The sequence below is a fragment of the Diplotaxodon limnothrissa genome, linkage group LG3 (genome assembly GCF_057381915.1).
Source record: "Diplotaxodon limnothrissa isolate DT_005_m linkage group LG3, D_limnothrissa_male_GT1.1, whole genome shotgun sequence".
NCBI lineage: Eukaryota > Metazoa > Chordata > Actinopteri > Cichliformes > Cichlidae > Diplotaxodon > Diplotaxodon limnothrissa.
In genome coordinates, this window is record NC_140598.1 from 1,972,778 (window position 1) to 1,995,971 (window position 23,194).

Here is a 23,194-nt window from a genome sequence, read left to right on the forward strand (position 1 = left end):
GCCCAGCCCCAGACGACAAGGACCACCAACACACCAACGTCTGAGGGCATCAGCCACCGGCAGGGAGCGTGGTGAGGGGAGATAGGCCTCCGTACTTTAGAGGGCCTGAGATGTACCCAGAGAGGTTGAGTCTAAGACCCAACCTGACATATAGACACAGACGAACAGGCACACGAGGACACAGACGTGCATTCCCACCCCATATGCACAACCAAGTACTCGGCACTCACCCAACGTGTAGACAGACACAAATAGACACTGCACACACATTCACACTCTCCAAACATACTCTATATCCCAGGTCCAGGTACCCCCGCCCTCAGAGAGGCAAGCCGCACCTAGACCAAGGAGATGTAACCCTTCTCTCTGGGGTGGAGGCAAGCGGACCACCTCCTTATCTGCAGTAGCAGGGAGGCCCCGCATCCCAGATCCCAGTCTGACGGCCAGCACCTCCTCCCAGCCCCCCAGCCCTGACGGCTAACAGAACCGGGGTGAGTGAAGACCTCAAATCTCCCTATGCCCGCTCATATGTAGTGTTGCTGTGTACTGTTCTAAAGTGCATTTAAAATCAGGAGAGCATGGTACTAGCTTCCTCTCAGAGAGCAGCACGGCTCCTCCCGAAAACCCTCAGTGTATAAATGCATTTAAAATTGAGGGTAGGGCACCAGCGCCAGAGGTGGGTTGGAGTACACCGACCATCCTCTGGATGCTGTAAAACGTGCCCACCCCCAAGGCCCTATATGTATGTGTTATGGAAGAGTGTGAGTAATGTGGATGTCTAGGTTGCAGAATAAAATTGAGGCACAGGCGGCCAGAAGGGGACAGAGGGGGAGTGCCTCCCCTGCACCCTGGTGACATACCTGCACCCCAAGCCCAGCGTGTGTGGGTGGGTGTGGTAGAGCGGGAATAGGGAGGCAGCTGAGGATGGGGAGGGAAGAAAGGGAGGGGCAAGCGGCCCCTCCCTGGGGCCAGCTCCCCCGCTGACCCCAGTAGGCACCCCCACACTCTGGAACCCACCAGGGCAAGGGGGCCCAGGCCCATCCGGACCGGGGCCCGCAGCAGCAGCACCGCCCAGCCCCACAGAGTCCGGGCAGCCCACCCGACTCCATCCCAGAGAAAACTGCACCCACCCCATCATCCAATCATCTCCCAAACTACACAAGACAATAGACACCCAGGTTGAGTTCATTCTCCACCTCTCCTATATCTCTCCCCCCACCTGCAGAGTGAGCTCCTGTAATGAGGAGACCACCTGCAAAGATATAACAACCTCCCCACCAGTTAGAGAGCCCCCTAGTTGGGCCGATGCACCAGAGGTCCCCTGCACGGGGGCTGAGCCCCCCGGCACCAACCCGCCCACTGCTCCGGCAACACAACAGCCAGGACCCAAGCCCCCAAGGCCCAGACAGCACCCCAGACCGGGGGGCGGAGCACCCCCAGACCCCCAAGCCTCCACGCCCGTCCCGGACCATCCCAGGGAGCCAGGCTACCAGGCCAGTAACCACTAGGTGATGAAGCCGATCAAAGGAGCCCAAAGGGATTGATCAAATGTGATGGCAGAGGTTGTATCAAGACTAATGTGATCTATTAGATGGTTTCTATATTGGTTAGAATTAAGATTATTTTTATTTTTCCAGTTAATGAGGACCATTTTCTTGGCAATGCATAGGGCCGTAAAAACAACGTGGGCTGTGTTTATTTCTGCTGTGACCTCATCCAAGTTGCCCAGCAAGCATACTAAAGGGGAGGCTGGAATGTTACATTTCAGACACTTTGATAAGTCTTCACATATCTCACGCCAGAATTTCTGAACTGGTGGACAGAACCAAAGAGCGTGGATGTAATTGTCCGGTGTATTTGCTGTGCAGTGTGAGCAGTTGTTGGAAGGCGTATAGCCCATCTTGAACATCCTATGACCAGTATAGTGCACTCTGTGTAATATTTTGTATTGTATTAATTGCAAACTGGGATTTCTGATGCATTGAAAGGTTTTTAAGCATATCTGAGACCAAAGGATTGGGTCTAAGTTGATTGATAAATCTGCTTCCCATTTTGCAATAGGAAGGGACATTGATTCATCTATTTTAGAAAGTGTTCTGTATATTTTAGACAATAATTTGGGGGGTTTTAGACTAAAAAATTGTACCACACTTGGTGGTGTTTGTAATTCAGCTTCACTGGGATTAAATTTCTTTTTTACTATGGATTTAATTTGTTGGTATTCCAAAAATTGTTTCTTGTTGATCCCATATTGTGTAACTAGTCTGTCAAACGAAATAAAGTCTGTTCCTTCCCACATTGGTTCCAAGTATTTAATTCCTTTGCAACTCCAATCTGGAAAGTTTATCATATTATTGTTTTGTGATATGTCCGGATTGTTCCAGATAGGTGTACGTTTGCATGGGATTAATGAAGACTCCGTCATTTTTAGAAACTCCCACCATGCTGTCAGAGAAGAGCTGATATTGATGCTTTTAAAGCATTCATGTCGTTGGATGTTTGAGCTGATAAATGGTAGGTCTGAAATTTCTAGGTTATTACATAGTGCCTGTTCTACACCTAGCCAAGGTTCATCATCATTGAAGCTCTTCTAACATTCTGGAGACGATCAGTACATGAATCTGTTCAACACGACAACAATTTGACTTCAATGTGAACGTTTGCCATTAAATAACCTTCTTCATCCAGCTGACAGCATCCTTCATCCTATGATATGAACAGTTCCTCCTGTTGATGACCCTCTGACATGATCTGCTTGAGGAGCTTTTTCATGTGCAGCTCTCTGAGCTCAGGGCTGAGCTGCTGTTTCATCTTTAAGAGCTGCTGCCTCCTCGCCGGACTTGTTCTTCTCTTCTTCTCCTAATGACACCATTTCTGCTTCATATCTTTCACTGGGCCTAAAACAGATGAAGAGTAGATCTGCTGCTGTTCACTGTTTGTGTCAATATGGAGAAACATGAAAGACAAACACAGCACACACAGAGAAATGTAGACAGGATGTGCAGCCAGTGCAGTAAATGGTCTCAATATCAGCTCTTTAGAAAATGATCCTGATGAACATGGAACTAACATCCAATGAGAAACAGCTTCCTTGTTTCATGTCCAATAACAATAAATGAAGAGCTAATAAAGAGCTGTTCTATTGTAAAATGCTGAGATGATTATTAGATAGAACCCAGCGGCTCACCAAAAGCCTGCATTGAAAATCTATATGAAAGTAATCTATGCTCATATATGGCAAAATCCTTTAAGTGTCACTGTGTTTCTCATCTGTGCTCTTGTTGGTTGGACAAGTTTGTAAATGACAAAGAGCTCAGTGGACTTTGCATCCATCAGATCCTGTTAGATGTTTGTTTTTCCTTCACAGCTTTGTGATGAAGGCTGAAGAACAGAGATATGAACTATTGCCAACATGAATCCTGATGCATGACGTGGGCACAGACCCACCAAAGCAACACTCAGCTCACCTCATTCCAGGCGCTTGTCTGCTGGAGACCATGAGCCTTGTTAGTCACACATCAGCACCGTGGTAGGAAACAGCCTCCATCACTTCATTAGATCTGAATTTGGACTGTTTCCCTCTGGATGAACCAAGTCTGTCAAATCTATTGATCCAACACAAACAAACACATTGGCTCACAGTCAGATTGGCTTTGTATGGATGGTGTAACAGGGAGCTGGGAAAGGATGCTGGAAGCTGAATATAATACAGAACAATAACAGGACATATAATAATGTAGAAACATGATCTTCAACAGGCACACTTCTATTATTCATGATCACAGACACAAAGAACTTGTGCAGCCCTGATATCAGCCCTAATATATGAGTGTGTTTGCCCAAAGATTGAAACAGCATCAACATGACAGCTGTAAGAAATCTTCTCTCAGCCTTGTTTGGCAGAAGATCCCTGCAACAAAGATTGTAGCTGAAAGATGACGTGTGTAAAGTTTGCTCTGTGGGAGGGTTGAGGCTGTTTTTAGACCTTTGATAGTTTCCAATCCAGTTCTGACAGACAGGAATAAAAACAACATCATTAAGATCAGATCATGGAGCTGTTTGCTGCCTTGTTTCTATCTTCAGATTACAAGACTTTACTACAATAAAGATGCTGACATGTATCTGTAGGAACAACATCATTGAATCTATAACAACTGGAGCCAAACCAGTAAATGGACCTATTCTTCTGGAGTACTCAAAGGGCTCTATACAAAGTGCCACATTCACACACTTTCTCTGAACTTAGTGCTGGCTAACCACATTCATACTCCGATGGATGCATCGGAGAGCGACTTGGGGTATCTTGCCCAAGGATACTTAGCATGCAGACTGGAGGAGCCAGGAATCAAACCACCAACCTTCCAATCAGTAGGTGACCTGCTCTACAGCCACCCCATTGGTGAGCCAACACTTGTCATTCCTTGTTGGATGCAGATTTCAGGGCTTCCTTTTGCTCCTCCGTTATAACTGTTCTCTCTTCTCAACACATGATGACACAAAGGAATCAGCAGTGACAAAGATGATGCTGAAAAGGATCCATGGATGTTAATTGGACAGTGATCTCTCTGTGCTCTCCTGAAGTCAACACTCATCTTTGTTGTTGACTCAAATTCCTGAATGTGAGTAAAAAAACTGTCAGAGGTAACTAAAGGTCAGATTCCTTGATTTTAAATCTGTTTACTGTGCTTGAAGCCCTATGTGTCCTGCAGTCAGTTTCCTGTTAGGTCATCTCTTATGCCAAACATATAATTATGTTTCTTTTAGCTTTATATTCTCAGAAGCTCTGCTGCACTAGTTTTGGAGCAGGAGTTCACCCGAAAGCAACAAATTCAAAATAATTAACGTTTTTCAAAATGGAATAAAAGTAAAGTTTTATTCATATAGCACAAAATCACAACAGCTGTCTCATGGCGCTTTATATAGAAAAGTAAAGACGTTAAGCTGTCTGTGATGGATCTCAAAACTGGATTATAGATGGCGGACAGTTGGTGTCGTAAACCCCGCCTCTGTTCAACGATGGTCTTTCACAGTGGACGTAAATGGCTTCTTTCACTCCTCTTTCAAACCATCTGTCTTTGGCTGCATTTGAAGGCCAATTACGTCAAAGCCAGGCGACGAAGGCTGTCCCAGCTCGTCGACTCCTTCAAATGCAGCCGACAAATGCGTCCTTCATTTCCCCGAATTTGAAGGATGGGTCGGGTGTGTCCTTCGTGGCCCACCATATCCCAGAATTCATAGCGCGGCCCAGCCAAATTTCAGCTCCCAACAATGGCGGCCGCTACGAAGTTTTAAAATTAGTCTTATTAATCTTTCTGAGTCACAAAATAAACTTTTAACATATATTAAGGGGAGAAAGTAGCTGTGTAAACATCAAATATCTGCTCGGTCTATCAAGACATCGCATATTGGCAAAAGTGTGCCGACGTTTTCGGAGACGTCTGTTACCCACCCGCTCGATGTTCAGACCCCCGCTGTCTTTGATATATAAGTCACTTAGACAACCTGTTATTGTTGGGCTTTTTTCAGTGTTTTATTTGTTCCGGAGTAAATCGGTTTGGCTGAGATCAAAGTTATTAGATTATTAGATAAAATAAAACGTTATTAATCCATCGGGGGGGTTCCTCCGGGATTTTCACACAGCTGAATACACGTCAAACAGAAAACTGATTAAACAGAAGTGTGAGACGGTCGAGAGTTTACGCCAGTGTCCTGTAATATTTTAGATAGCAAGGAGCAGACGGCGAGTTTATTAAACTCCACCCACACAGCGGTGACGCAGATCTGAAGGCTAGACCGTCCAATTTCACAGCCTCGCACTTCCGGCCTTCTCGGTCTTCGAAGGACTCAGCCCACGTAGACCGCGAAGGCCGGGTCCTCCGAAGGATGCGGCCTACATTTTGGGACACAGCTTTTGTCAAACATGTGAACCTTGGCACACTCAAAGAGTGACCTTTGACATTTTTATGCAGATGGACAGCCGGGTCTTGTCTCATCTTTTCTATGTTTTCCCATGAATTGATTTTTGGTCTCTCGAGTGTCGAGGTCTAAATTTCAGAAAACAGATTTAAAATCAAGGAATTTGTCCTGTAGTGACCTCTGATCTTTAGTGAACTTTACAGAGGCCTTTTTGTTTTTAATAAAGGCTATGTGTTTAAGAATTATACCACAGAGTCAAATACTTCTGATTTGAGACCTTAGTTTTCACAGGAGCTGAGCACTAAATGAGATAGCAAATAGACTTATTAGCTGCAACCAACAATAGCTGGAATATTTTATGTTAGCTAACTAGTGAGAGAATTGACAACTCAGAGGAAAATAAGGACACTAAAATTAAAAAATAATTTAAGGGGGATCACATGTGTACTGCTCCTGGCTGCAACAATAAGTTTTATGTTAAGAAATGATAAAGATATTAGGATGTTAAGGATATTATCACACTGTTCTCATAAACTGTTGTATTGATCATTAAAAAGCGTCCTCACTGGATTTAAGCACAGCTGGCTGCTTGTTCCCAGCTTCAGTCTATAAGAATACATTGTGGACCTGATAATAAATGATAACTGTAGCTGCCGTCATAGGCAACTCTCGCATTTAAGTTCATGTCAGTAGATATTTAAGGTTGAAACCATAAGTAGTTGAAATATTAAGAAATAAATAGTAATTAATGTTTAGTTGTTTAGATTTATATGTTAAAATGTGTTATTTGTGTTATTGGTTAGTTCCGTCTGTTCTTGCTAAGAGGGCATTTTTTTGGCTGGCACACTCAGCAAGCTAATTAAGAGACGAGCCACGAGGTTTGCACGTCTACAGAAAGATAAATAAAGAGTACCTTTTTTGGACCTCCCCACGACGTAAAAATGAAAGTTTTATTCCATTTGAGTGAGGCCAATGAGGTAAATGTTTTATTTTGTTTCTTATCGTTGTATGTATATATGCGAGTGTTGTGTGACATTCAAGTGCAATTACCGTAGTGTGAAGTGTAATGTGTATTTTATTGATCCTTTTGTTGGAATGTTTCGTTACATATAATGCTTAAGGACTTTATTAAGAATATTCATTTAAGTTTGTATTTCTTTTTAGTTCTGACGGCATTGTATCGGCTGTGGTTGGACATCATTACATGTTAAGACACGTTGGAGAATCCTCCTGTCCGAAATAAATGTCAGCTAAAACGCAAAGAACAAGTTGAGCTTTATTAAGACTCGAGGGGAGTAACAATAACTGTCCAGAAAATAGAAAAAAAGAAAAATTTGCATGTTCTCAGCATTTAAAATAGTAATTAAAGTGTATTTTGAGTAAATATGACATTTAATTTTTTTTAACTGAACTTCAATAAATTCCTGTGTCACAGTAGAGCAATATCTTTATGTTCATGCTAACAGTCAATTTTGTGAAAGCATCGGATTATTGGCTATAAATAGTTAACTCAGTATAATATGCTTTATATAGTATCACTGGACTCAACCACACAGAAATGAAAGACACTGGGGAAAAATAAGTATTCACAGACTTTTAGTCGTTTGTAATCTACACATTTTCCTAAAACTGCTTTAAAAGTACAAGCATGCATTACACACAGTGAGAAAATAAAACTTTTTTGTTTCCAAACTTATTTCCAACAAACTTTATTTCTAATCAAGAGATTAAAAAGGAACACATTCAGGTTACTTTATTTGAAGCTGTCAGTATAAAGCCAGTCTGCATTAAGTTAGCAATTCTAACTGCACAAATAAGCACAACAGACAAGCACAATACAACATAATGAAGGAAACGTCAGCTTGTTAGCCCATTTAACAATTAGAGTGAGCGATTTTCTGTCTTTTTTACAGATAAATATCCAAATCATGACACCAATGAAAATGAGAAAACAGACTCCAGAAAATTTACCTCAAACATAACAAATGCTCTTGCCCCCTTTTTTTTTTACACAGTCACAGTCTGTCTCCCAGTTCAGTTTTCAGTCAATCATTGTTCCAACATATATTAGATTATAATACTCAACACATTCCACTGTCTGACCCCTAATGAATGTGACCTTTTGGACATTAAAAATCGAGGCCCTCTTGCTTCATATATTAAATCCTCCATTAGGAACCTTGGTGTTACCTTTGACCCAGCTCTGACACACACGTTAAATCTTTGGTTCGCTCTTGTTTTTACCATTGAAGAAATATCACTGAGTCCCATTGTGTCACGCTCTGAACTGGAAATGATTCTTCATGCTTTTGTTTCATCTCGCTTAGACTATTGTAATTCCTTCTTTACTTGCTTAAGTAGCGCCTCCCTGGAACGACTGCAGGGTGTTCAGACTGCTGCTGCCAGGCTTCTGATAAAGCATCACAAACACTCCCATGCCACGCCCCTGCTGATTCAGCTGCACTGGCTCCCTGTCAAGTTCAGGGTCCAATTTAAGATCATAATCATGACCTATAGGGCCCTGGGAACACGGAGAGTGGAATATGTAAACAAATCTATCGGGTTAAGCAGCTCCATCACAACACACTAACAAATAACAGAGAGTTTTTGCTAAGATTAAGCACTACTTTAACATCTTGTTCTTTTTAGAAGCTCTTTCAGTTCCTTGAGATGATCACATTTTTCACTGGTTTTGAGTTTGGGATTAAAAAAGCTCTGATATCTGTATCACTGATCCATGCTGTGGATTTAATTAAAAGTGTAAATAAACATGAAACAAGAGCACTATTATTCCCGAGATAGTAAACACAGCAGGTTAAACTGTTTATGATGCAGCTGCTGTAAAACATTAATGGCACAACTTTAAAATAAAAAACCAAGGTGATGATGTCTCATTTCATTAAATGCCTGCTGCTTTGATTCCTCTGTCCTTGTGTTTCTTCCTTGTCTCCTATACTTGCATCTCTGGTGGGAGAAACTATGATATGTGGAGAGAAGTTGATTTGTGGAGAATGTGAAACATGGTAGTAAAAAAGGGTTTGAATGCATCTCTGCATTAAACATGAATTGTAGAGCTCAGCTCTTGTAGAGGTTTGTGTTTGTTTGCTGAGTGTGTGTGTGACCTGAAACACTTCCAATAAAGCAGATAAAATGTTAAACAGTAAACTGCAGCTGATAATTGAATAAAGACACTGAGCAAACTGATTGAGTGAAACAGATTTTTATTCAGGTTTCATGGAAAAGTGAGAAGATTTAATGTGGAAACAGCTAAGGAATAAAACATGCCAGCTTTACTTAACAGACTTCATTCTATGTACTTTTTTGAATATTTTAGCATCAATAAAGGAATGCTAGCATTTCAGTCTAACTTTAAGCTCCATCCATATTTGTAGGGATTTGTTCGTCATTCATGACCGTTTTCCTGGATTTTACTGAGTTTCCATGGTCTCTGGTTGCCACATCACTGCTAGTCTCTTCATGTGTGGATTCGTCTTCACACTTGATCTTCTGACAGTTCCAGGAGAGTCAGATAGGGACAACAGGTGTATCTGAACAGCATGATTCAGTAGCTGTACAGAAGTGTCTTTTATATTGGATTTTTTCAATTGCAATACAACAAAGCAAAGAGGGAGCAGGCTTTATGTTTGGCAGCCATGAGAATAGAAAGGTGATTATTACCATCAACAGGTTCCAAACAGACTCACAGATTACTGACAACCTGACAGACTGGGCACAGGATGTGAGACTGGGCAGTCCTCTGTCTAGGACTTCTCTATTCCTGTTCAACGTCAGGACAACTCTGGGTTAATGTCATATTCTGATGATTCTGCAGTGACTGGGTGTATGACTCATGGGAGGAGTACGGAGAACTATTTGACAATTTTGTGGAGTCATCTCAAGGGAATTAGCCTGGATTTCAACCCAGGACCATTCTGTTGTACTAACCACTGCACCATCATGCTGCCTGTATTATTATTATTGTTGTTTTCATATTTCTTTCTTTATTTTATACTGATTTAACAGAAGCGTTTCCCAAATATGGGGTAGATAAAGTATCTACAATCTTATGTTAAAAGCTAATTAGAGATGTTTATGCTCATGTGATGAAGGTTGTTCTACAGGAAAATGATTCCTGGGAAATCAAGTGTCTCTAAGCCCCTGTCCAGGTACAGAAGACAGGTTTCTACTCTCCATTTACTTAAATCTATTTTCTAATTTGGTAATGAAATGAACATCAAATGTCTTACAAAAGAAATACATTTTTTATTGATGTTTAATCATCTAAATGAAGAGTGGAGAACTTCTAGTCTACACTGCTGTCTGGGCCAGATTTGAAGACACAGTTATATGCTGCTCTTCCAGCTGATGTTACTTTGCTGTAATAATATCGCAGCACTGTCTGGACTCCTTTACTCTGGCTGGCTTTTATCTTCATTAGTTTCTCAACCTTTTCTTTGTCTCCTTTCTCCATCATCTTCTCAATCAGGATGTCCAGATGGACATTGGTGGACAATGAATCAACATTCAGGGCGATCTTCTCCAGCTTGAGAACAAGCTGGTAAGACTCATTCACCAGAGTATTCTTCTCCTCATCGAGCTTTTCTTTCTCCTCTTCAAGAGATGACAAAAGGGTCTTTTTCTCCTCTTGGTTTACTTCATATGTTCTCTTCAAGATTTCCATGGTCTTTTTCACTTTCCTTGTCTTGTTCACATATCTCCAGGTGTCCTTCACATGTTTTTCTGCAGGACACTTCTTGGTACAAACAATGCAGTTGCCATCTTGAATAACCTCACACTTTCCAGGAGTCTTGGCAATTGTGCATGGATAGTGACAGGTCTCCTCACAGACAGTACAAGTGACAGCTCCTTTCAAAAAAACAAGCCATCTCTTTCCACCTGGGACAGCTTCTTGATCTTTGTAAACTTCATCAGTTTCCACGGTGAAGTTTTCATCATTCTTCAAGCCTTTTTCATAGAGCTTCACATCTTCCTCGGTCTTTTTAATCTCACTGATCTTCAAATCAATCTTCTCAATTCTGTCTTGCAAGTTTTGAAAGCAGGCCGTCAGTTTGATGCGTGTGTTCAAAACATCCACAGTTGAATCCAGCAGTTGAGGTTCAATTTTTGCTATGAAATCCATTAACTGCTCCATTCCTTTCAGTGTCACGTCATGCGAATGCTTGAGGTGCTTCATCTCATCCTCTGCTCGTGCTTCATCCTGGCACAGATCAAACAGGAAGTGAGCAGGCTCATTCTTCTCATTTGTGGCACATTTAATGTTTGCTACTTCAAGAGCTTTGAGAGCATTTTTAGGTATTCTTCCAGTTGAGTGTGTCAGAAGAGCTACAATGTTTTTCTCCACATCTTTTCCAAACAGAGACATCATTGAATTATAGATGTACCCCAGTCGGTCACTCAGTCGATTATCTGTCGCCTTCATCACCAGACCCACTGCATGAACTTCACGAATTCCATTCTTTAATCGAAACAAATTCAATAACTGTTCACTGATGATTAGATCATTTTCAGCTCCTCTTGTGTCTCCAAATCCAGGAGTATCAATGATGGTCAGAGAGTAGGGCAGAGTTTCATCTTCAATATCAAAGATCTCATACACGATCACATTTAATGTCTGACTTTCTGTCTGAATTTTTTTCTTCTCCTCCTCCTGTACAATCTGAAACCAGACTTCATCCTCCCACTTCACTCCCATGGTGTAGTTGATCAAAGCGTTGATCAGAGTAGATTTTCCTGCTCCGGTTTCACCCACAAGTAAGATGGTTTTATTTATCTTGTTTGGATTTCTTTCACCACCAACAGACATTCTTGTCAGAGTTCCAAACTTCTCTTTCTTTGGTATTAGACGGTAGATAGCAGGAGATCCTGAAGAGATCAGAGTACTTCTGGAGATTAAGTCCTTGATTTTCCTGTTGAAAAAGTAAAAACGGTCAATGTGTATTTAAATCTTATGTGATGACTTTTATCCATCAGAAATTAAATATGTGGGTGTGGAATGTTAAGAGAGATAGATAGATTTTAAAATCCATCTACAGACTGGAGACAAACTCAAGGACTAAACTTATGACCCTTATTGGTAACACATCCACCCACCCGTCCATCCAGCAATTCACTCTTCTTTATAAACACAGAGGATGTGTTACCAATGTCCTAGTCGCCAGAATAAAAAAAAGTCATGCCAGCAATAAACCTCCTGGACCAAACAACAGATATTAATGTATTTTGATGCATGTTCAATCATCCAGGTAAGCAAATCCCCAAAAATTGATTCTGCTTCAGTGGAAGAAACATTTCATCATCATCCAGGTGACTTCTTCAGTCTCAGCTGACTGCAGGTTTCTCCAACCTTATAAACCAGGGGTGCCCAATCCTGGTCCTCGAGAGCTACTGTCCTGCAGCTTTTAGATGCATCTCTACTGCAACACAGCTGAATCAAATGGTTTGATTACCTCTTCAGTATGCCATCAAGTTTGGCAAAGGCCTGATAACAAGCCATTCATTTGATTCAGGTGTGTCGGAACAAGGCTGCATCTAAAAGCTACAGGACAGTAGCTCTCGAGGACCAGGATTGGGCACCCCTGTTATAAACAGTACATTTGTGTAATGACTGAAACCAGTACGACTGGTGAATAATGGGCTGTGAGGTCAGTTTCTTGATCATTAATATGCAAATTGTCACAAATGGTATTCATGACCATTGATCAATGGCAAAGAGTACATTCACAGAGAGTTGGGGAATGGCTATAATCACAGCATTGTAAGATGGTAAAAGATGTACACTTAGGCCCCCTCCTCCAATCAAAGATGGTCTTTCCCTTTTTACATAAATGGCCTCCTTGACTCCCCACTCAAACCAGCATTCATCCCTGTTCAGGATGTGTACATCCTCAGCACTGAAAGAGTGGCCACTGGCCTGTAGGTGTAAATAGCCTGCAGAGTCCTTGCTTGACATGCTCTTCTGTGTTGTGCCATCTGCTTAGCCAGAGGTTATTTGGTTGATGCAGTGGTGTCAACCTGCAATTGAGGGGTAGGGACTTGTGGCGCAGGTTGCAAAGCTGGGTGCATCCCCCTGCCTTGTTTGGTATCACTCTTTTCAGCACAACCTCAATATGTGAAATTAGATTTGTTTTTTTCATTTTGACATACTGTATTTGTCACAATCCTGGGTCTTTTGACCCAGCATTTTGAATTTTAGTTTATTTTGATTTTTATGGCTTATATTTATGTTTAAGATCACTGGGTTTTCTAAGTACATTTGTTTATTTAGATTCCTTTTGTGTTTTCTACCCTTGTATTTAAGTTTCCCTCACTATTTATGTGTTTCACGCTCCATGATGCTAATCCAGCGACTGCACACTTATGAGTACGCACAGTTCGCGTACTACGTATGGTGCGTACTAGGAAGTACAAGAAGTGCGGAAGTGAGAGGCTTGTGAAATGGGATGGTCTAGCCTTCGTCGCGCTGCTCAGGTTGCCTAGCAACCATGGATCTAACCGCGAAAAACGTTTCATACAGCATTGTTTGACAGAAATGAAGGAGAAAAAAACGTTTTTTATGTTCGTTCATTTTTTTAATGACATCACTTTGATTAGTTGAGTATCTGAGGCTGAGACCACGGGACTGTAAAACATGATTGTTGGGTTTCATATCTGTACTGAACAGTCATTTAAGATTAGTCAATAACAATTAGCTAATGTTGTTCATCAGACTAAAGTCATCGCACTTTGCTAATGTAAATATAATATGGCCAATATTATAGTTATTATTATATTTATCATGATTAGTTATTACAGCAGTGAACTTGAGCTCTGTGTCAAATGAGCTTCAGTAAAGATTCAAGTTGCAGTTATTTATGTCTTATCACCTTAAATCTTCACTCAAAGACGAGTATCTGTGACAGTGCATATATAGATGTATTATATATAAGAGACAAATAATGTTCCTTCAGTATGTTGGCATTACTAAATTTGACTCAGTGCTTACATATATGTGTAAAAAGCAAATGTACGAGCTGTGATAACTGTGTCTGATAGAATGAAGAGCAGACTGATATATGAAATATTCCTTTATTGGGTGAGAAAATCAGACCATGTCATAACTGCTGTAAGTCACACAGAATAGATATCAGAGCCTTAAACAGGCTGACGTCTGCTAAATGGGTCAAACTGGGCAGAAAGTATGCAAACACATAACATCCTTATAGAATATGATGTAACACTATAGATCAACTTAGCTCAGAATATATAAAGCATATAAACAGTTACAGCAATATGATGCAACAAACACAGCAGCTACTGATCCAAAATACTCAAAGCTTCATAGAACTGAAACCAACATTTATTTTTAGCTCCATCCTGCTGCTGATACAGACTTTAGGTTTCTGAACATTAAACTTGTTGCTGCCTTTCATAGTGTGTAACTTGAAGGCCCTGAGTACTCTGAGTACTTTCTCCCACACTGGAAACACTGGGAGGATAACATTATTTGAACATTACCTAATAAGACTGATTCAGCACAGACAGTTCTGTTAAACTTTCCTAGCAGTCCTTCACAAACAGGGAACAGTCTGTCTATTCTCTCCATCTGTCAGCTGCTGCTGGCTCTTCCTCCTCCTCTTCCTCACACACTGCTGAGTTTGTCCTGGTGGATCATCAGGGGTGCAAAGCCTCACAGATGATCTGCAGCAGTGGGTCCCTCAGTCTGTCCTCACTCTGGACACTTGCAGTCGTCACACATGGAAATCAAATGTGTGATAAGCTGCAGGATTGGAATGTTTTAATGTTCTTCGTTATTAAACATTCGCACATAAATAAGTGACATCATATTCAGTACTTACTTTTGACAGTTCACTCTTCGTCTGCCGTATTTTTCGGCAAAATTATCCACACCCACCGCCACGCTATGAATTGTGGGATATATGGGGCCACGAAGCATGCACCAGACCACGCCTTAAATTTGGGGAAATCGACGGTGCATTTGGAGTACACTTCAGATTGGGATAGCCATTGTTGCGTCGCTGTGACGTAATAGGTCCCCAAAATGCATACTCCGGAGTGTGCGGGCGCTGGATTGGGACACAGCCAGTGTGTTTAGTTTTACTCTTCCCCTGTGACGTCATTATGTTCATGTGTGTCAGCTGTTTCCCCCATGTGTTTCCACTTCCTTCATTGTCCTCCTGTGTGTATTTGGTCTGTGTGTTTTCAGTCATTTCTTGTCAGGTTGTCTGCTAGTCCACATTGTGTCTCCAGGTATCCACGCCAATTCTCCATGTTTAAGGTTTTTCCATGTTTAATTTTAGTTCACCCAGTTTAGGTTATTGTTTAGTTTCACCCGTGCCCTTTGTTTGTATTTATTTTGCCTTAATAAACTGCTCGTTTTCTGGTAATCAACGTCACGTTCCACATTCTGTTTTGGTCTGGATTTGAGTCATTTTTTCACAACACATACAGTCTGCCTCACCCAGACTGTGACAGTATTAGCACAACTGATCTAAATTCAGGCACAAAACTTAAAAACGTGGAGTGGTATTAAATCCCAGTTCTTTGTACTCCCAGAGAGCAGCCATTTGGCTTTTAGCTAGGCTTTAGCTTCAGCCAAGTGGAAGCTAAATTGGCTAGTCATTCATATGTATATTAGGTTGTTAAAAAGGAATTCAGGAGGGAGGGGAGTGGGGGTGTGTGGATGAGGGGGTGCTGGAGCTGCTAAAAGCTGTGAACTTCCTTTTGTGTTTCATCTTGATGCATTCTCAATCATCCAGGGAAATAAATCTCCAAAAGTCACCAACTTGGAGTGTTTCAGTTTGCCATCTTAGGGAGAAATCAACACACATGGGTGTATTTCCTTTGTTGCTGAGATTTTTTGATAAAAACAGTACAAAAAACCAACCATTTGTACACATATTTACAAATAATAATAAAAAGGCTGGTGGCAGGTTTTATAGGTAGAAAGGTAGAAGCCTGGGACTCCTAGTGTTTTAACGGCCAAGAAAAACACGGCTCAAAGTGGTCTAACTCAAAAAATGATCTTTAATTTTACATATTCTTGGATATGGAGACTGAGCACACACAGAAAAGCTCAAATCTGAAATCATTAGAAGCCAGCATGGTTATATATATTGTTCTGCTGCACGTCACACACTCAGTTTACTTAGTTTCTTTTTTTGTGTCTGATTTATTAATATGCCTGTGCACTGAAACTTCCTGTGCAGCTTGCAATAACTTCCCCTTTTTGAGGTCTGTTGCCAGAGCTGTCTGAACTTAGTTTCACTCTCTGTCTGCTCCTAATATACTACAAAAACATGAAGTTTCGTGTCAGCCTGTGACCTATACTCAAAGCTGGGCCTCTCTTATACGTAAAACAATATAATCAGCAAATAAGCACTAAAAATATATATATTAAATACATGACAGTGGAAAAAAGTTCCTTTTTTACTGTAAAAACCACAAACATGTTTAACAAATCATTTTCATAACTTGAAATGTAAATAGAAATTGTACATTTCTAAAAATTATGCACAAGTTTTGCAAACAACAAAGTTATATGGTACTATTTACCTAAAAATGCAGCCATGGCCTCGGGCCAACCATTTAAAACTATTTACAGAACAATCAGGTGTGCTGCATCAAATAAGAAGGCACACAAATGATTTGTGCCACTCCAAAAAATAGTTTCTGTCCACTTTAAGACAGAGGAAAATACCACAGGGATAAACCCTGCGGGTATGACAACATGAGGTGCATCAGTCCTGTTTTTCATATGGAGAAAGCGTTTACATTGCAATCTGCCTTTAGTGGCTTTTTTTGGAGCAACTGTGACATTCACTTGTAGAACTGACACACAACACAAAACAACAACTACACTACACACTAACTACAGCCTTAAAACGTCACAAATCTCTCACGTATCAAAACTCACTCTTTCTCTTTCTTTAGCTCTCTCTGTCGCTGGTGTCACTCCTCTGTTGCCTCTGTCAGTGCGCCCCAGGGCAGCTGTGGCTACAATGAAGCTTGCCATCACCAGTGTGTGAATGTGTGTGTGAATGGGTGTGTGAATGGGTGTGTGAATGGGTGGATGATTGAATATAGTGTAAAGGGCTTTGGGGTCCTTAGGGACTAAGTAAAGCGCTATACAAATACAGGCCATTTACCATTTACCTAAAACTTCCCCCTCTTCCCAAACACAAAATGCCACATGTTGCCATATCATTTTTTAATTGGTTAACATGGTACATTTTTCCACTAATAGGCAGTGGCAGTCCTAGCCTGTTTGGTGCCCCGGGTTTGCCCCCCCCCCCCACCAAACACACACACACACACACAAAACATATTAAGGATTGTAAATGAACATAAAACTGTTGTTGGAATTGAATTTCACCAGAGAAACACACACACACATGAAGAGAGAGAGAGAGAGTATGCATTACATGCAAACAGCTACCAAACAGCCATCATAATTCGTCATACAATGAGAACAGGACAAATCAACAACTGACTAATTAATATTAAAATCTGTAACATAATGTATTGTTTGCAGTTTAGTCTGTTACTGTTACTATTTTTTACCATTTCTTCTTGGAGCAACTGTAACCCACATAATTTCCTTAGGGATTAATAAAGTATTCTGATTCTGATTGGTTCAGGTTGACCTGCCATTATCCAATGACACCTCTGCTTACCTGCATCTGTTGCTCGTTTCTCCTCCTCTTCTTTTCTATTTTTTCTAAACTGAGCACCTGATGGCTTTGACCTTTTCTTGTCCATCTTACATTGGTTTTAATTTTGCACTCCAGTATGAACACAAATCCCTCAACCCGAGGATCACCACAACATAACCTAACAGACCTACACCTTAGTTCACAGATTCACTTTGTCTAAGGTGTATTTCTGGGATTTCACACAACCCAGGATTCAGATCGTGAATCCATGATGGGCTTGGATTTACAACATTATGAATGAAATGTGCTCTATTTGGAAGCAGCAGCCCCCTCCCCTTTCGACGGCGTGTGTGAGACTTTAAATCATCAAACTTTAAATTTTAAATTGTTATTGATCCTTTACCCCGAGTCCTAAACTGTATATTTATTTTCTTACTCTTCTTATATTTATTGTTTGTTTACTTGCACCGCTGTAACTGGATCCTCGTCGTCTCGTCTCTCTATATACAGGGAGGTCCATGAACCAATGAACATGCTCCGTTTGCTGTGCATGTTGAATAGTCCATTCTTGAATACTATGAAGCATGTCAAGAGTGATGAAACACAGGAAGCTCTGAAGGCGACTCGAGATACTTCTCCTGGCCTTAGCCATTGGCTCTCCATCTGCAGCGTACGCTTCTATTGGGGTGAAAGGTAGTGTAAATGACTGCTGGTCAGCAAACCTGGGAAACCCACAGATAATTGGAACTATAGGGAGTGCAGAATTATTAGGCAAGTTGTATTTTTGAGGAATAATGTTATTATTGAACAACAACCATGTTCTCAATGAACCCAAAAAACTCATTAATATCAAAGCTGAATGTTTTTGGAAGTAGTTTTTAGTTTGTTTTTAGTTTTAGCTATTTTAGGGGGATATCTGTGTGTGCAGGTGACTATTACTGTGCATAATTATTAGGCAACTTAACAAAAAACAAATATATACCCATTTCAATTATTTATTTTTACCAGTGACACCAATATAACATCTCCACATTCACAAATATACATTTCTGACATTCAAAAACAAAACAAAAACAAATCAGCGACCAATATAGCCACCTTTCTTTGCAAGGACACTCAAAAGCCTGCCATCCATGGATTCTGTCAGTGTTTTGATCTGTTCACCATCAACATTGCGTGCAGCAGCAACCACAGCCTCCCAGACACTGTTCAGAGAGGTGTACTGTTTTCCCTCCTTGTAAATCTCACATTTGATGATGGACCACAGGTTCTCAATGGGGTTCAGATCAGGTGAACAAGGAGGCCATGTCATTAGTTTTTCTTCTTTTATACCCTTTCTTGCAGCCACGCTGTGGAGTACTTGGACGCGTGTGATGGAGCATTGTCCTGCATGAAAATCATGTTTTTCTTGAAGGATGCAGACTTCTTCCTGTACCACTGCTTGAAGAAGGTGTCTTCCAGAAACTGGCAGTAGGACTGGGAGTTGAGCTTGACTCCATCCTCAACCCGAAAAGGCCCCACAAGCTCATCTTTGATGATACCAGCCCAAACCAGTACTCCACCTCCACCTTGCTGGCGTCTGAGTCGGACTGGAGCTCTCTGCCCTTTACCAATCCAGCCACGGGCCCATCCATCTGGCCCATCAAGACTCACTCTCATTTCATCGGTCCATAAAACCTTAGAAAAACCAGTCCTGAGATGTTTCTTGGCCCAGTCTTGACGTTTCAGCTTGTGTGTCTTGTTCAGTGGTGGTCGTCTTTCAGCCTTTCTTACCTTGGCCATGTCTCTGAGTATTGCATACCTTGTGCTTTTGGGCACTCCAGTGATGTTGCAGCTCTGAAATATGGCCAAACTGGTGGCAAGTGGCATCTTGGCAGCTGCACGCTTGACTTTTCTCAGTTCATGGGCAGTTATTTTGCGCCTTGGTTTTTCCACACGCTTCTTGCGACCCTGTTGACTATTTTGAATGAAACGCTTGATTGTTCGATGATCACGCTTCAGAAGCTTTGCAATTTTGAGACTGCTGCATCCCTCTGCAAGATATCTCACTATTTTTGACTTTTCTGAGCCTGTCAAGTCCTTCTTTTGACCCATTTTGCCAAAGGAAAGGACGTTGCCTAATAATTATGCACACCTGATATAGGGTGTTGATGTCATTAGACCACACCCCTTCTCATTACAGAGATGTACATCACCTAATATGCTTAATTGGTAGTAGGATTTCGAGCCTATACAGCTTGGAGTAAGACAACATGCATGAAGAGGACGATGTGGACAAAATACTCATTTGCCTAATAATTCTGCACTCCCTGTATTCTGACTGGCTACATCACCAACTGGTATGGCAGATGCAACTCTCCGGACCGCAAAGTTCTGCAGAGGGTGGTGAGATCAGCACAGCGCATCACCTGGACTGAACTGACAGCCATGCAGGATCTCTATAGACAGCGCTTCAGAAGACACAGTGGATCCGCTCTGATCTCTCTCTCTCCACCCCAGCCACAGACTTTTCCCACTCCTGCCGTCAGGAGCATTCAGACCCGCACTAAAAGACACAGAGACAGTTTCTACCCAACAAGCCATCAGGCTTTCGAAATGCTGAAATGTTGCACACACCATTACACACTCCCTACAACTATTAGACTCTACACACTGTCACCACACTGCAAAGCTTTTTGCACAACTGTAAATACGAAAATGTAAATACAAAAACAATTGTCACAAATTATCTTGATATTTAATACTTTAGTATTTGGTTATTTGTTGTTGTTGTTTTATTCTTTAATATAACTGCAACATCTATATGTTAATGTAAAGCTGAGGAGCATGAGCCAAAGAATTTCATTATAGATAAATGTGGCTATACTGTTTATCTGTATAGGACAATAAAACTTGAAACTTGAAACATGGCCACTGATGCACTTATTTTCAATTGGGTGCACTTGATTCTTGCCTCTACACATCCAAGTCCGAGCAGGAAATTTGAATCCTCCTGGCACTTAACAGCTTACATTATATTACTCTCTGTGAATGGTACTCATGGCAATTGTTCAGTGGTCATTGATCAATGGTAATGAATACCAATCATGACAATTTACAGATTAATGTTCAAGAAACTGACCACAGAGCCCATTGTTCATTCAGTGGTGCTAGTTTCAGTCATTGTGCAAATGTACTGTTTAAAAGATTGGGGAAACCTGCAATCAGCTGAGACTGAAGAATTCACTGTGTGATGAAACATTTCTCCCTCAGAAAATGCTACATCCAGATGAACAGAATCAGCTTTTAGGAACAGATATTAAAATATATCAATACCCTGTATCTCAAGAACAAATAAGGAGAACATGTTCTTTTCAAGATCAGAATCAGAATCGTGTTTATTGGCCAAGTACATGTGCAGACACATACAAGGAATTTGGTTCCGGTAGATGGTGGCTCTCAAGCACAGCAACACACACACACACACACACACACACACACACACACACACACACACACACACACACACACACGTCTAAATATACATTACACATGCATACACATACTGTACCACCTACACAAGAATCACAGAGTGATCACAGAGGCAGAGTGTGGAGAGAATTTACGGATGAGGAGCAAAGAAGAGCCATCAGGTTCAAACCTTAGAAAGGCTTTTCCCCGCACCACGCCGTGTGATAAATACAAAGAAAACGTTCCTCATGTGTAAAAATGTATCGTTTCATGCATCAGCCAAAACACTCGACTCCAGCTACACAACACCCAGCTGGAAACACTTCACACAAGTCGATTTTGCCTGAGATTCACAGAATTTACAGAAAATGTTTGTGATGTCCAGGGCTCGCAAAACCACTAGCCCCGGGATTTTTCCAGTTGGGCCACCAAAATCCATCTCAGCCCGTCGGGCTGTCATATTAAGGAAAGATATGTCAATGCTTTTGCATTCTTTCACAAATGTAGCTGAGTAATTATGTCATCGGTGAGCCACTGTCAATATGTGACATATTGAAATCTGTTTGAATTTGTGCCTGTTTTTTGCTTTCACTTTGCAATCGCACGAACTGTGTGTAGAGAGCAGCAGCACTGATTGGTGAGTCACAGATTAATTGCGCACCAATTCCTCTGACATCGTCTTATCAGTCGTTAGCTTACTATCAAACATGACAAGTGAAATCTCCCGCAGCTTAAACATGTGAGAGGTTGATTGTGCAGAGAATCGCTGAGCTTATGTGAGTGTGTGTAAAAGCAGATGGATTTACGCTGGTGTCAATGGAAAATTGTATTTAGTAGTCAGTATAATCTTTAATGATATAAGTTTACTTATGGTAGAATGCTGCATGTAATCATTAGTGTGTAGAAGTATATAGTTGATGCATGTTGAAAGGATGTCTCATCCTAGGAGGTCTGTGCAGCATGAAGAGGGGGGGCGTTCACTCCTCTGCAGAGTGTTCTGGCATCGATCACACACCTCCTAGGAGAGGCCGTATCTTCTCTTACTGATATATGGTATAGCAAACACACGTACCGTAGTTCCTGGACTACAGAGCGCACCTGATTAAAAGCCGCATGCTCTAATTTTAGAAAGAGAATCGTAACATGTAATAATATTTACACAGAAATATTACACGTGAGGATTTTTAACATTTAATCCGTAAGGTAACATAAACGTTATGGTAACAAACAAAAATACTGCAAATGCTTTTTCCCCCTCGAACAGCGCCTGTAGCTGCCTGTAAGTATACGTACGTATCGGTAACACACATTACGTTGCTTATGTTTTTTTACAGAACAGTGCACAAACAACATTACAACGTCTCTTAACAACCGGTAAAAATATATACTGTATATACACTACTTAACATACTACTGATCAATTTTATTGGTCTACTGTTACCAGGCAAAATGTTTTTGGCCGCATGAAAAAAATGCATCAGCCGCACGTCAGTATGAGTGACACGTCAGTGTTCACAGTGTGGGGAAAGTAGCAGCTTATGACCCGAAAACTACGCTCTCTGTTTCACTTTAAGTGCCTTTGTTTAGATGCACTGCTGGACTTCCAGACCAGCAGGTTTAGGGAAGTCTTTATGGGTCACACTCTGACCCCACACACACACACCCACCCACTTAAGTATATAAATAAAGACCAGGCAGTGGGAGAAGCTGATGAAGACTTAGATTACCTTCATCATCCCAAAGAGAGAAACAGGTTACTTTACGTTACTAACAGCTCACCTCCCTGCAGCAGACACAGGCCGGACTTTAAAATTAACGATGCGACCAATCGACGCGTCACTCTTACAGGACACAGAGCTGGGTGGAGGTCCAGGTTGGTTCCTGTGAATAATGATGGAGCAGTGATGTGAGTGCTGAGCTGTGACATGGAGAAGAGTCATGGACAGTTAGAGATGGTCATCTCACCTCTGAGCTTTGGTCTGGCTCTCATGTTCCCCACACAGAGTGCTTTTAGAGGGAGGGGCTCCCTCCTCTCTGTCCTCACACTGATCCATGCTGCTCAGCTCACACACACTTTCTACCTGCAGAGGAAACACAAATCATTCATGTGCACATGAGAGCTGCAGAGGTGTGTTGGACTAACATCCATGTGAGAC

General features: G+C 41.4%; 1 protein-coding gene across 4 annotated transcripts in view; it reads right to left on the minus strand.

Annotated features, from left to right (window-relative positions):
• LOC146634253 (NACHT, LRR and PYD domains-containing protein 3-like) overlaps nucleotides 1-23,194 on the minus strand; it is a 675,133-nt gene that overhangs the window by 434,389 nt on the left and 217,550 nt on the right. For 2 of the 4 annotated variants that reach the window (XM_085375206.1, XM_085375199.1), the window contains exons 1-2: nucleotides 23,004-23,101; nucleotides 22,844-22,919 (exon numbers count right to left, since the gene is read on the minus strand). The exons of 1 other annotated variant lie outside the window; for it this stretch is intronic. In XM_085375206.1, the coding sequence (XP_085231332.1) occupies nucleotides 22,844-22,919; nucleotides 23,004-23,092 (165 nt within the window). In that variant the 5' untranslated portion in view covers nucleotides 23,093-23,101. Of the gene's footprint in view, nucleotides 1-22,817; nucleotides 22,920-23,003; nucleotides 23,102-23,194 lie in introns of those variants that run through there. One more of the 4 variants, XM_085375215.1, reaches the window with a different exon arrangement.